This window comes from Hyposmocoma kahamanoa, unplaced genomic scaffold, assembly GCF_003589595.1.
Source record: "Hyposmocoma kahamanoa isolate Upper Pololo Valley unplaced genomic scaffold, ASM358959v1 192, whole genome shotgun sequence".
NCBI lineage: Eukaryota > Metazoa > Arthropoda > Insecta > Lepidoptera > Cosmopterigidae > Hyposmocoma > Hyposmocoma kahamanoa.
In genome coordinates this window covers 12960358-12974916 of record NW_020653719.1, presented here as the reverse complement: position 1 = coordinate 12974916, position 14559 = coordinate 12960358, and the positions used below count along the sequence as shown (strand labels likewise).

Below are 14559 nucleotides of genomic sequence, written 5' to 3'. Positions count from 1 at the left end.
CTAGACTTTTATGTTAAAAAAGCTTGCAACGTCGCGTCGTGTTGATAGCGAAAAGCAAGAGGAGACCGCTAAAGATTTTAAGATAAGTAAGTTTATTTGTCAAACACGAGTTTTATTTTTTAGTTATACAATTATTATTCGCATTGGCGAATTCATTTGTTTATCTGTACACATATCATGAACCCCTATGATGTATTAAAAAACCGCAAATGACGACCGTTCGTTAGAACAAATTTCTTATCTGTGAAAATGTTATTATTGCTTCATTAAAACATCGAATTCGATGTTGTTATTACGTTCAAATTTCGAACATCTCTGAAAAACAAAACAATTTGATTCGACCTCAATTCTAATATCAGTCGAGATGAAGTTTTGTTCAAATTGAAATGTCAATAGCAAACAACCGTTACTTTATATCGAACGATATGACAGTTGGGGTCGATTCCCGATTAAAAATAAAAACTACGGTTGTGTGACATGCGTGAGAAAAGTTTTTATTTGCCGCCATTTCGCCAGTCGTAACATGCGCTTCTTGAACACATCACAGAGAGCTTATAATATGTGTGTAGATAAAGCAGTGTATGTAACTGTACATAACCAAGCATTAAAACACTCGTGTGAAACCCACACTCATATTTTAATTCCTTTCATTATGTAATAGTCGCATAAACTACTATTAGGAACCATAGACAGCGGAACTTGAAACATAAGCACGTTGTTAACGCTTGCTTTAAAAACCAAACTTTTTAGCTGCTTTTCGTTTAAACGCCCACCTCTACACATCGACTCATCCAAAGAACAGAGTCCGATGTGATTACATAGCATAAATAGTATAATATACATTGACTTACAAATAAATGGACGACGGGTCTAATACAAAAACCACGAAAAAAATGTCCCAAGTCAACCTATTTAAACGTAGTGACATATAAAGGAATATGAAAAAGCTAAAACGTTGAATTTAAATTGTAATGTCATCGCAGTACTGCCTAATTTTGCTTGCTTCGCTGTCAATCGAACAAACGAAGACTAAAGCGTGAATGACGCTCTGTATACGATTTTAACGCCCTACAAGTTCAGACACTTTTTAGCGCGGACCCGACGTCCATATAATTGTAAGTTAATGATAATATATAATATAATCATTCAAAATAAGGCTAATCGATAGGTGTTTTCAGAATTTTTATATCTTACTTCGTTTCGGAAATATAAAATTGAACACTGGCCAATCTGATACCTTCTGTAGATATACAGAGAAGAACAACGAACTAAATGTACAATATCCTGACAGTAAGCAGTCTTGTACATAGGTCTTTGTTCTACGGATGAGTCGACATGAGTAATGCGGTGTCGCTTTTAGGGTCGTAATCTAGAACTCTACTCAATGCTCAAGTCAGGATTTGAGTATGATTTAAAGCACTCGAAATCATACTCAAGTCTCTGCCATTAGGGTAGTATTTCCAATGCTTGTGTTTCCAGTGCAATCCTGACTTGAGCATTGAGTAGAGTTCTAGAATACGACCCTTAATTACGCACCACAGCACCCCCTCCCCGCTTCGTCTTGTGGCCCTTTGTCCGATGAGCCGTTTCAACGCACTAGGTGGCATGTAATTCTAATTTATATGTAATAGAAAGCAGCGTCACCGTTCAGGTATCGCAAAGCCGTAAGGTAAACACGGTTTGCAACTTATTTTATTTTAAAGTTTCACTTCCAATGTGCACAAGGTTACATTTCCAATACTATGTCCAAAATTTAAGAACTCTGAACATACCAAGTTTTTTATTCAGTAAGTAATTATGGGCTATGTCTTACTATATCCCTGTAAAAAATACTATGACAAAGACTTAATTAATAACGGCTTACAAACTTCAGAAATAAGTCTATTCATAATATTAAAATTCTTTATCGCGACGGAGGGCCTCAAAGGTCTTTTTTGCATATTTTTGTCAACACGTCAAAAACATAAAATTTAATTTTAAAGAAATTTAAAATATGCAAATTAAATTTAACGACTGATATAGACTGATAATTTTAAACGAATTTGATATAAAAAATATATACCACCAACAATACCTACTAACTTCTCTTCTCCCTTTCTCTTCATTCATTTCGTACATTGTACTATGATTTATTATACGTATGTATTTATCAAGCTATTCTTTAATTACACCCCCGTTGGTGTAGAACTCCTTGTGAAAGAGTTCATCCTGGCAAGTACTGCCACCTTGCCTATTTCTACCGCTAAGCGGTGAAGCGAGCATTACTGCGTTCCGGTTTTGAAGGATAAGGGTGTTGGTGAAAGTACAGGCACATAGGACTTATCAACGTAAGTCTCAGGGTGATAGGCGCAGCGGCATCAATATCGATTTTCTTCTTTTTTATAATATCAACTGACGAATAAGTCATGCACCTGATGATAAGCTACACGCCTGTCCATAACAGTTGCAGTGCCACTCAGAGCTTTACATCGTAAGGATCTGAGGGGCACTGCCACTGCGCCCCCGTCACTCTGAGATAAGTCTCCTGTACCTGTAATGTCACCAGAATCCTTGCCCTTTAAAACCAGAACGCAGTAGGTAACGCTAGTGCTTGGTGGCAGGTAGGTAAGGTATTTCCCTAGACGAACTCTTTCACGAGGAACTCTAAGGCCGCCTGTTGTCGCCGCTACACGAATATTTGATATTTTTGTTATATTACATCTTTAAATTTGTGTTATGGTACAATAAAGTATTTACACACACACATTAGCTTGTGATAATGTATTTACATTACAGTTCTGTATCGTCGTTGTAATAGCTAATGCGCAATAAAGTACATTGCATCAATTATTTCAACCTCGTACGTAACGTAGTCGTAATATAGAAAATCACCTAAGACGATTCGCCGTAGGACAAGCGGGATTAACTGTTTTGGTACATCAAATGGTTTGTGTATTTACTGTTAAATAAACATCTTACATAACATTCTCTACTGGGATTCAACTACCATTGCAACTGGACTTTAGCAAAATAACACATAATAATACACACTCATAGCCCCGCACTAGGGAAACCCTGTATCGCAGGTGTCATGAACATACATATAGACAGCCACAAATTACACCCAAACTCACGAGATAAATAGATGTAGGTCTTACAAATATTTCTCCCGGCCCGGGAATCGAACCCGAGACCTCTGCGTGGCAGTCCAGCGTGGTAACCGTTCGGCCACGGAGGCAGTTTATTATTATAATTGCAATAAAACGAGTGGTTTATAAAAAAAATTGCAGAATTGGGGCCCAAGGCAACTTAAGTACTTACTCGCTATATAACTTTGGGCACGGGATGGGACAATGCTCAGTGCCTCTGTAGCCCTCAGGTGTTGGTCCTGTACCGTTATATTCTATAAATTTGACGAACTCCTCTTTTGTTGGCGGTTTCACCGCTTCTTTGTTAACCCAGTTGCCGGCCGCCCAATAAGGTTCATAACCGTAGTGAGGACGGTAACTGGGGCCCCAAGTGGGTCCAAGCCTCCCGCGTTCACTAAAACACAAAACTTTGACTTAAATTTTTCATTTAAGCGTAATAGTTTTTAAACCATTTTCAAGTGTGTACCGCAACTCCCCTATAGATATATTTAGTAGCAGTAGAGCTCTTGTAATAGAGTTCGTCCAGGGAAGTACGACCATCTACCTACTTCTGCCGCCAAGCAGCAATGTTAGCATTCCGGTTTTGAAGGGTAAGGGTGCTTGCAGGTGAAATCACAGGCACATGGAGCTTGTCAACTTATGTCTCAAGGTGATGGGCGCAATGGTAGTGCCCCTCAGATCTTTGTGATTGCTCTGAGTGGCACTGCAACTGCTATGGACAGACGTGTACCTTACCATCAGGCGCACGTATTTTCCGTCCCGTCACTTGATATTATAAAAAAAATTGCATTTCTGAGTTTGAACTATGAACCACATTTATATGGCGAACGGCTATGGAGTAGATTGTCTGCCTGCAGACTTAATCCCTGAATGCTATAACTTGATTGATAACTTGAGCCTTTTCAAGGCGAGAGTGTAAAGGCATTATTTAGGTGCGCATGTATATACATATTTTCCATCTAGTAAGATGGAGATCAATTGCGCACTTTTTTTTCTCCTTCGATATACCATTATGTAATTTTAAAAAGAACACTCAGAAAAAATTCTTTCTGTCCGGCCGTATTCGAAGCGACGTCATCTAGCATACCGTGCCAGTTGCTATCGCTATACCAACTAAGCCACGGAAAGACTTTTTTACGACTTTTTAGTCGTAGCCATCTATGAGAAATCTATGAGAGTTTTATCACCCAGTTAGATAACTTTACAGCTACCGGCCCTGGTGAGAGATGAGATCGATTGATCGAAAAAAGTCGTTGAAAAACCAAATACAAAGACTCGACAACAAGCACATAGAAAAATTCGTGAGGTCCGCTGATTCGTTCCGTGGCATAGTTGGTATAAGCGTTTGGCACGGTATGCTAGAAGACGTCGCGTCGGTTCGAATCCGGCCGGATCGAAGGAATTTTTTCTGAGTGTTCGATCTTTGTATTAATCATTATAACAAACTAGTAGAGTAATTTCACATAATAAAATATTTGAATATCAATTTTATAAAAATAAAATAATCTCAGTACAGTGTACTAAAAAAACCGACCTCAAAAGTACGTGGAATTATGTCTATTTGCTAGGTTTTATTGAAATATCCTCTAGTTCGCCACTATACAGGACTTGACACTGGAGATAATAAAAATCGGTTCTCACTACTCAAAGTATATTGTATAGCAAAGTATACGCCTTGAATTGGAGAAATAGCAAAATCAACCATTAAAATAATTGCTCCTTAAGTAAAATTTAGGCGCTATTTATAAAAATGAATCTTCATGCGTGAACAGCCACCCTTAGAGGTGGATAATTTTCTTCAAAATGAAATGGGACCACTATGGAAGTATCATTTCCAACAAAAAAGAATCATGAAAATCGGTTCACAAATACCGGAGTTATCGCGTAACATACTTACAAAAAAACATACAGTCGAATTGAGAATCTCCTCTTTTTTGAAGTCGGTTAAAAAGAATTTAGTCTTAAAAGCTACCCGGATAAGTTTACGATGTAGATCGTGGTAACGTCTACTTCGTGAATGAAAGGTGTCAGTGCCAACCTCACCCCGAGTACAATTGTACTCGTTTCGTCTGAACCATTTCTGCCCTACATCATTCATAAATAACGCATTTGTATTTCGGTGACTTTCGAGACATTGGCAACGAGCGAAGCGAGCTTTTGCTGCCGAGCGAAACACACCTTTTCACCTCACTATAGCGAGGGAAATGGTAGATGAAAGAAAAACAGTTGAACTATAAAACATCAGTTTTTTAATTAAAAGAAAAAGTTTATCTTTGTATTCGTTCTGAATGTACAACCTCATCAATTTTTATTCTTACTTGTACTTTTATTTTGCGCGATTAAGTGATTATTGAAATTATTTTAGTTCTTCGATGAATTAAAATAATTTAATAAACACAGTTATCATTATCAATTTAATATCTTCAATAATAAGAATAAAATACACCAACGGATTTATATTACATAAATAACTTATGTACGACAAGTCACGCGATTTGTTGAACGTGTCATCATCTTTTTTTTCCTCGAAACAAAAAATCATAAACCTTTTCCACGAAATTTCTAATGAGAAAGAAAGCCTTTCCGAGCTAGTGAGGTAAAAAGTTCTTTTTTTGCTTTAAAAAAAAATCAGTTACCCTGTCTTCGTTCAACAATAAAACAAAAACTACATAAGTTATAACAAAACCGAATAGAGGGGGTCGTAGATCTCGTTTCGCTGATCCCAGATATGTTTATAACCCAATTTCGTCAAAATTAACGATTACTTTAGTTATGACATGGAGTAATAAACGCAAGAGGACTGCAAATCTAGATACAAGACAGCCTGGTCGGGTATTTAGTACCTATTGTGTACACCAGATGTCGCAACGCGTACCAAATAGCTATTTTTGTAACTAATTTGATTTACATTGACAAGCTGCAACTTATTAAAGCTACTCTAATTTTTAGTGATAACAAATAAATCAATTAGATGGTGCTTATTGCATAGTCGCAGAATGTCCACTTCGCAAAATGTCAACCTTCCGCAAAAAGTCCATTTCTCAGAATGTACCTTTCGCAAAATTAATTCATTTTAATTTTTATTAATTTAAATTTTTCTCACATTTGTCTGATACTAAAAGGAGTGTATGTGCAATTGGTTATTGGTTACCTATCAGTAGTCCGAAATGACATTTTCCAGAAATAACGTTTGGTCGAATTTTCATAACCTCGAAAGTAATTTTGAGAGGAAAATGTTTTTTCTTTTAAACCTCACTTAACCTAACTTAATCGAACCTAATCGTGTCTTTGCGATAAACATTCAACATATCCTGAAAGAACAACTGTTTCGTTATAATTTGGTTTTCGGTGTAATGAAAATTCGAACAAACGTTATTTTGGACAGAAAATTTTCGACTTTGTGGTAGGTTACATTTTGCGAAAGGTACATACTGAGAAATTTTACTTTTTGCGTGGGGTAGACATTTTGCGAAGTAGGCGTTCTGCGACCGAGGGTTTTCCGTGCCGGCTATTCTTTTATTTTGTTTAGGAGTAGCGCCATCTATCCACGTTAATTTATAAATTAGTTTGTGATTCACGATGTCTTCTATTGACACACATATCTGTCAAAGCTCAGAAAATAATTGTAATTGATGATCAACATATGAATAATATTACAAGGGAAAAAAAACTTTAGTTATATTTCGTATTAAAGAGGAATCAATTTATATCCACGGCTATTTATAATAATATAATCTACTTCCAAGATTATTGATCAGGGTCATCTAAATATAAGACGGAATCTTGACCTTTATCGGAAGGAGATTAGCGGGCCTGTTATTAGGCCACGGTTATGTTATCATCATTGACTTACAAATAAATGGACGACGGGTCTAATACAAAAACCACGAAAAAAATGTCCCAAGTCAACCTACTCGAAATTTAAATTGTAATGTCATCGCAGTATCGCGCTGTCAGTAGAACAAATGAAGACTAAAGCGGAGTTTGGCGCTCTGTATACGATTTTAGCGCCTTACAAGTGCGGACACTTTTTAGCGCGGACCCGACGTCCATATAATTGTAAGTCAATGGTTATCATGAACAGATTTATTCCCGATACATTTTAAAAGGAACACCTATGAAGAATTCTATTGCCATTGCAATGTAATAATGGCATTTAATGGCAACGAGACTAACCCAAGCATGGTTTAACATAGTCTTTTTATTCCATCCTATAAGTGTTTAACGGTGCTTTACAATATTTATGTACACTTTTTTCTTAAAACAATAAAATTAAATTAAAAATTCAGTAATTCACTCTCGCCTTGAAAAAGCTCAACTGTGTTCAGAGTATATTTTTCTTGCACAATAATTGAAGTCAAGTTTTACCTTGCCACCGTTTCCATTTTAACTTATTTAATTATTTTTTTTAATTTTAATGAGCTTTTGACGCCATTTTACAAAACTAAAGCGGCCCGTCCATTAGCGAATACGTAAGCCGTGTTAGCCAGCATGTCGTCCGTCTGTTTAGTTTATTTCAATGTTGAACGTCACAAACCCCTGACCTCTCAAAATCGGTTTTCCGCAATGGTTATGGGACGATTCTCATAGCCGTTTTTACTAAAATACGGTTTACATCACATCTATACGAGGGTATAATGGGCATAGAACACGAAAGAGAAAAATCTGGTTTGTTGAGCCTCTCTGACGCACGAATATAATAGTCATAAATACGCCAAACGATTGCGTCGACGCAATGTTTAACGCGATCGTGTTACGACGTACTATAAGTAACAATAACATTACGATTGATTCCGTTATAGTTATTTTAAGCCCGTTGTCCGTTCGTCCTGGGAAGTACTGCCACTTTACTTATTCCTGCCGTCAAGCAGGAATGTGAGCGTAACTGCGTTCCGGTTTGGAAGGGTAAAGGTGCTGGTCAAATTACAGGCACATGGTACTTGTCAACTTATGCCTCAGGGTGACGGGCGCAGTGGCAGTGACTCTCAGATCTAAAGCTCTGAATGGCACTGCAACTGTTCTGGACAGGCGTGTAGCTTACCATCAGGCGTACGACATGTTCGTCCCGTCTAATTATAAAAAAGATTTGTCCTAATGATTTGTCCTACCGCCACTTCAAGTAGAGGCCATGGGTTCTAATCATGACTCGCATCTCTGAGGTTCTCGGAACTTGTGTGCAAAATTTAACTAAGAGAAGACCCGTGTCCAGCAGTGGGACGTATAAATGGGTTGATAATGATGATGATAGTGTTTTCCAAATCATACTTTTCATTTCGTCTAATTGCTCCTACAGTTGATTCTCCACTACCTTGCCTCCTGTCTACCGTCCTGTTCACCACCTTTCTTGTATTGTTTACCGGTAGTGCCTGAGACAACGTAAATGCTTCGAACTTTGGCATACATTGAACTGGAAAACAAAGGACATAATAATCACCAATAATCTATGCAAACCTATACATACATTCTCCTAATGAGGGTATAAAACCACAAATCACAGGCTCAATGTGGACTTTTTCATGTTTTTCTTCATATTAACAAGTAGTTTACAGAGATCATGAGTTAAACGATTAGTGGTAAACGTCCGCGTACTACTCGATATAGGTAATATATCATACAGGGTGTAATCGTTAAGTGTGTCCAGGCGATTACTACCTAAATATAATAAGTATCAACAACCTTTCACCTGATATCAAAAGCACGAGTACAATGACATCGATAACTTTTTTTAAATGAAACTAGAAATAATTATAACGTTAAGCGCCCCCGTATACTGCCGCCATTACTTGAAAGGTCGCATGTGTGACAAGGTGCACGAAATAAAAGCGAAATTATTCGGAATATTCATCATAGTATAATAATCTGTCAAAAGATTGAGAATTTGCACATAAGGATTACACTTTGAACATTTAATAAATTATTTGCATTTTATCTTTGGTAGATTCAAGTTTGTTTCTCTTTTAATAAATCGTTTTAATAAATATAATTAACGTTGTTATTTTAATTTAAGATATGTTCATTATTAAGAGATTAATGTATCCATGAAGCAAATTCTATCCACAATATTTAAAGTATTTTCCCTCCGTGTCACATAGGACACCCTATATAAATCCATATCAGTCAGTTTATAATTATTTTTTTTCGTAATTATTTATTTGTGCTAATTTCTACAACGCATGACAAGAAAAAAAGTAAATTGTGTCCAGCAGCAGGGGGCCTTAGTCTCGATGCACAAAATCTGTAGTTACGGCCGTTTTCCCACTATGGATAACTTACAGACTTGCTCTTATCGGGGTTAGAACTAAGAATGTATGACAATACGATTTGTATTTTCGAACCCGTCTATTCGTTGACCGATATCAAGAGTCAATGATATTATAGTTATAGAGTACTCCCGTAGATCATCCGTATAATGAGAAAACAGCCGTACCTATGGATTTCGTACTTCGAGTGTAGAGCCCCAGGACCGTACAAGCTAGTTAAACAAATTACTTACGCGAAAATATAAGCCCCTGAAATACTGTTATGCAATAGTTCATTTTTAAATTGTCTTTAAATTATCACAATAACATTCCGTACTCAATGTGCAAAGTGATTTTTAAGCATTAGAATATTGAATTTTAATTTAAAACTTTGGTTCTCAACACACTTCTCTCGCACATCAATTTATAAAACCAGACGTGACATCGATGTAGGTATATGCTTAGAATAATAACGCATAGAAACCTAGTCCGCACACGCTAAGTGAGACAAATTGAAGCGCGCCCAATGGGCCTACACGAGCGGGCGGGCCTTCAGTGCTCAAGGTCAACTTGCACCGCGAACAGCTCCAGAATTTTAATTAGAAATGACGAAATGTGCGGTAAATGAGTGTAATAATACGTCAGACAAACATAAAATAGATACTAACATCACATTCCACAAGGAAGTAATGCGTTTCAACTTGTATTTTTATATAAATATTCACTAAAACCGAAAATTAACCTACTACTAAAACTAGCCAAATTCATGTAAATTTGATTTTTGCCTCACTTGTGACAGTTCGTTTGATATGAAACTATCATTCTATGCGTTATTATTCTAAAGGTATATGTAAGTACAGCATACCAGTAGCATTTGACGTTAACATTATGTTGTAATAAAATTTTTCGTCCTTCGGGACTGACTAAGGCGTCTAATTGGCCGTAGTGTCGGATCTTAGATTTGAATTTTTCTTCAGTAATTTAATTTTCTGACATATTTTCGCGGGAAATCGGTACGTTCTTACGGGGGCCATTTTGACTCCTCATTCTATTAGCGGTTAATTAATTTTTTTTTTTAATATTTGTTTTACGGCATCGGAATAAATTCACCAAACCTAATTTTCAATGAGTTCTTAATTTGTTTTAATGCTCGTGGTGATTTCTTGTTTGCCATTGGTCTTTCGTCCACTACATGGTTGGCCAACGGTCGAAAACGCTACCCTTTATCTCTATATCCCTAACGCTAGATTAACCTATTGGTCTATCGTAACAGTTCAAAGGATTGTAGTAAAAAGTGTACCAAAAATTATATAAAACATATTTTGAATGAAGCACAGACTTATTTTTTCTAACAAATCTTTTTATTTTTTATATTCACTAATTAAGCAAATATTGGAGACTCTCTAACTGGTAGCTGAATTAGTGAAACCAATTATTATTTATGTTATTGTAAAGCAACCAAACTCTCCCGACAAAATATTACGAAGATCGAAAGCTCTATCTCTATTTGTATATTACATCCTTTAATTGAACAAAAAATTTAAAAAAGGTTTTATTCTATAGAGCCAACAAGCTGTTGTACAACATAATATATCAAACCTAATTTTGTCAGATATGCGCCGGAATATGTATTAAAAAATAACATGAAAAAGAAAACACACAAAATGTGTCGTTCAAAGCTCTGCTTGCTTTGTTTGCTTGCTGCATTAAGTCAGAAAATTAAGTTCGAAAATACATTTCAGTCAACAGACAGAACAGCAAGTTTTCCATCGAAATTCACCGAGTAATAACGCATATCTTTTCCAATATATCAATGGAGCTGTAACACTTCAAAAACAGACGAAGAACTTTTAAATCTATCTACTAAGAACTTTATAAACAGATTAAACAAAAACTGTCATACAGTCAAAATGCTCACTAACATCAATGTTCATAATTGCGAGATCTATGGTGTTACTTTTCTTCCATTGTAAAGGCAATCGAATAGGCACCAGATACTTAAAAACAAAGAAAAGGCCGTAACATAATAGTAATAACATTTTTCTTCTTTCGGGATCGGCTAAGATGTATAGATCATTCTGCCAAATCATACATTTTAATTTTTTTTTTTTAATTGTGTTTATTTTTATATTACTACAATCAAAATGCCTGAAAGAAACAATAACCTTGTCTTCCAGTAATTATCCCAACATAAAATACCGAATTTAATAAATAACTGCAATATTCATTTTAAAAAATACCATGATGTTCATGTGATATAAATTAATAGACTGTCTGTGAAACCCAAGGGCTACCTTGCCCAACGTATTAGAATAGTTATACAAAGGGGGAACGCTGCTGGCATCTTGGGCACCTTGGCGCGGGAACCTAATTTTAATCATTTAATTTGAACCTAGTTTTAGTTGCAATTATCCTAACACGTCAAATGTAACTTTTAACATTAATGACGTATTGCAAAAACAACAAAACTCTCTTATATTAGCTATTGTCTAACTGGTCGCTGACCTACTTGTACTTAGTTAATTACTTGGGTTAAATAGTGGTTAGAAAGCACTCACAGGCCAACCTCGCTACTGATCCGTTACTACTTGTCCTGTACTGTATATACCTGCTTAAAATTATCATTTAATGCTTAAAAATCACTTCACAGTCTATGGTTTCGTGTTATAACGACGATTTGCTTTACTTCTAAAATCGTATCCTTGGTATAATAGAACCATATGACATCATACGTCCTATGTTTTTATCACATGAAACTCACAAAAATAAAACGAATTACTTGAAACAAATTAATTAAAAGTTAACGATTTCGTAGAATGTGATAGAGTTCGTAGAGATAAGGCCTTATTACACAAAGGCTGCGAAATCTATACAATTGAAAATATTTGTATTTAGAAATGACTTAAAAAATTTAACGCTAAATTTCAATTCAATGCCAAAGTAAGTTAATTAAAATATCGTCAAGGTTAAACAGATTTTATGGTTTTTATGGTTATTAATTTCGTTAGTTTGAATTTTTGATTAGGTTCAACGTACTGTTGGAATTTTATTCAAAGATAAACATGGAGGAGGTAGAGTACTATTACAATAATGTCACTACTTATTTTGTACAAAAGTAATTGCGCATTTGACCTCCATCTCATCTGATGGAAAATGACGATGAGGACGACGTTGTAGCATGCACACCTAAATAACGCCTATTCATTCTCGCCTTGAAAAGATCCAAGTTACAGCGACTGGAGCTCTAAGGTTAATATTATGGATATCTTCTTTCTTAATGAAATTATGTATATTTTTACGGGCATACAAATATTTGAGTAAATGTACTGTGATGCCAAAGTCGTGATTTAATTTTTCTATGCGAGAAACCCGAGAACCTAAACGGTACACAGAACGAATCGCCCGTTTTATATGGTTTGTATTTTTCCATACTTATATGGTTGTATATAAGATCCATGTGCCTGTAGTATCACTTCGGGACATGGCTATGGCGGCAATAATTCTCTGGACGAACTCTTTCTCAAGAAGCTCTAAAAGCTACCAAATAGTTATTTAACTTACGTAGATTTAGTCTAGAAAAATCTCATGTGCAATTCTGTGGCCTTAACAAATGAGGAATATATGTATGTAGACCGACAAAGTTAGTACATACGAAAGTGAGTTTCCAATCAATGTACATCAAATATGCATTTTCTTCAAGAAAAAATGTTACCCGCGCCGCCGACATAATTCTTAACAAACTCGTCCCGGTATAATTTCATTTCATATTTCTGGCGCGCGTTCTTGTCGTAGGCGAAAAAAAACTTTAAAGGACATAATATTAATTTAATCTTTATTACTAACAACCATAACTAAGTAAAATTATAATAATAGTTTTACTTAGAATTATTTATTTATTTTCTCGTTATATGTAATGGCCATTTTAGGTTTTTTTAATATTATTCCCTTTTTTACATATAAGTTGTGATAGTGTGTGGTCGCAGCCCACCCTGTACTCGCATTGCATACGTTGCCGTGGTCTAAACTCATGTATAACGCATAACGCATGTATAAACAAATCACAAGTTACGTCATCGGAAACTGTCGTTGGTACTTCCGCCCACCTTCCGACGGACATGTTAGTCTAGGTAACGGACGAGCGCTCGAATGCTCGATTACCAAACTTGCACACACGCCCGCTTCACCGAATATTGTAACGGTAAGCTATGTGACAGTGAATATTACAGTTTTGTTCAACGACATTGGCTCTTATTTACTCGGCACCTTCCAGAAGAATAAAAAATAAGAATAAGGAAGAGTAATAATTAGAATAAAGATTAACATTTTTTAGTAAAGACAATTATTTTATCCCTATGTAGAGGAATCTTTGTCTACCGATGGAGAGTTCCTCTTTCTATCATCTCATGCTCTAAGTAGCACCATAATCAAAAGAAATTTCTCGTCACACGTTTTTTTCTGTTTTTCCCTTCGCGGTAATCCTTTTCTTATGGTCCATAACAGTGACAGTGCCACTCAGAGCATTAAATCACAAAGATATAACGGACTCACCCTCTGCGTCTGGAGACATAAGTTGACTAGTTCCATGTGCCCGTAATTTCACCAGCACCCTTATCCTTCAAAACTGGAACGCAGTAACGCTCATATTACAACTTAACAGCAGAAATAGGTAAGGTGGCAGTAGTTCCCTGGGTGAACTCTCTTTCGCAAGGTGCTCAGCTACTAAAGCCTGCAGGAAGTAAATAACAAAGCCAAGTATACTAAAGTAACAGGAACCATGGATTACTTACAATTACCTGTATGCTTAGTAACTTTGTCCTTGAAAAACTATTAATTTATTAAAAAAAAACAATTAAGAAACTGAAAAATGCATGAGCCAGATCCACATTTGTATAGCAAAGAAAATAACAAAAATTGCAAGAGAAAGTCCAAATTATGCCATTTGTAAAACCTGCATTTAAGCGCTTAAGTTTTACCGCATTGTTATACGAGTACCTAATTCTCAAAAGTGTGCTGTGCTTCAGTTATACTTTTAACTTTGGCCTTTCTTATCATAAGTGGCTACAGAGAAATTTCATCTTAAATGCAAAGTTCTCTTTGCACTTTGAATAGCACGTCTCTAAGTGCTTGTCAGTATCCAAACATATTTACTCGTTGATTTACGTTGACATACATACACAAAACATGTGAGGACA

At 35.9% G+C, this 14559-nt stretch overlaps 1 protein-coding gene across 1 annotated transcript in view; it reads right to left on the bottom strand.

Moving 5' to 3' along the window:
- The window catches only part of LOC113226696, a 38853-nt gene extending 28939 nt beyond the window's left edge, over positions 1-9914 (bottom strand). Inside the window, exons 1-3 of the mRNA XM_026459417.1 lie at positions 9622-9914; positions 8394-8535; positions 3301-3522 (exon numbers count right to left, since the gene is read on the bottom strand). Coding sequence (XP_026315202.1) covers positions 3301-3522; positions 8394-8535; positions 9622-9664 — 407 coding nt within the window. The 5' untranslated portion in view covers positions 9665-9914. The remainder of the gene's footprint in view (positions 1-3300; positions 3523-8393; positions 8536-9621) is intronic.
- Between the last annotated feature and the right edge of the window lie 4645 nt (positions 9915-14559).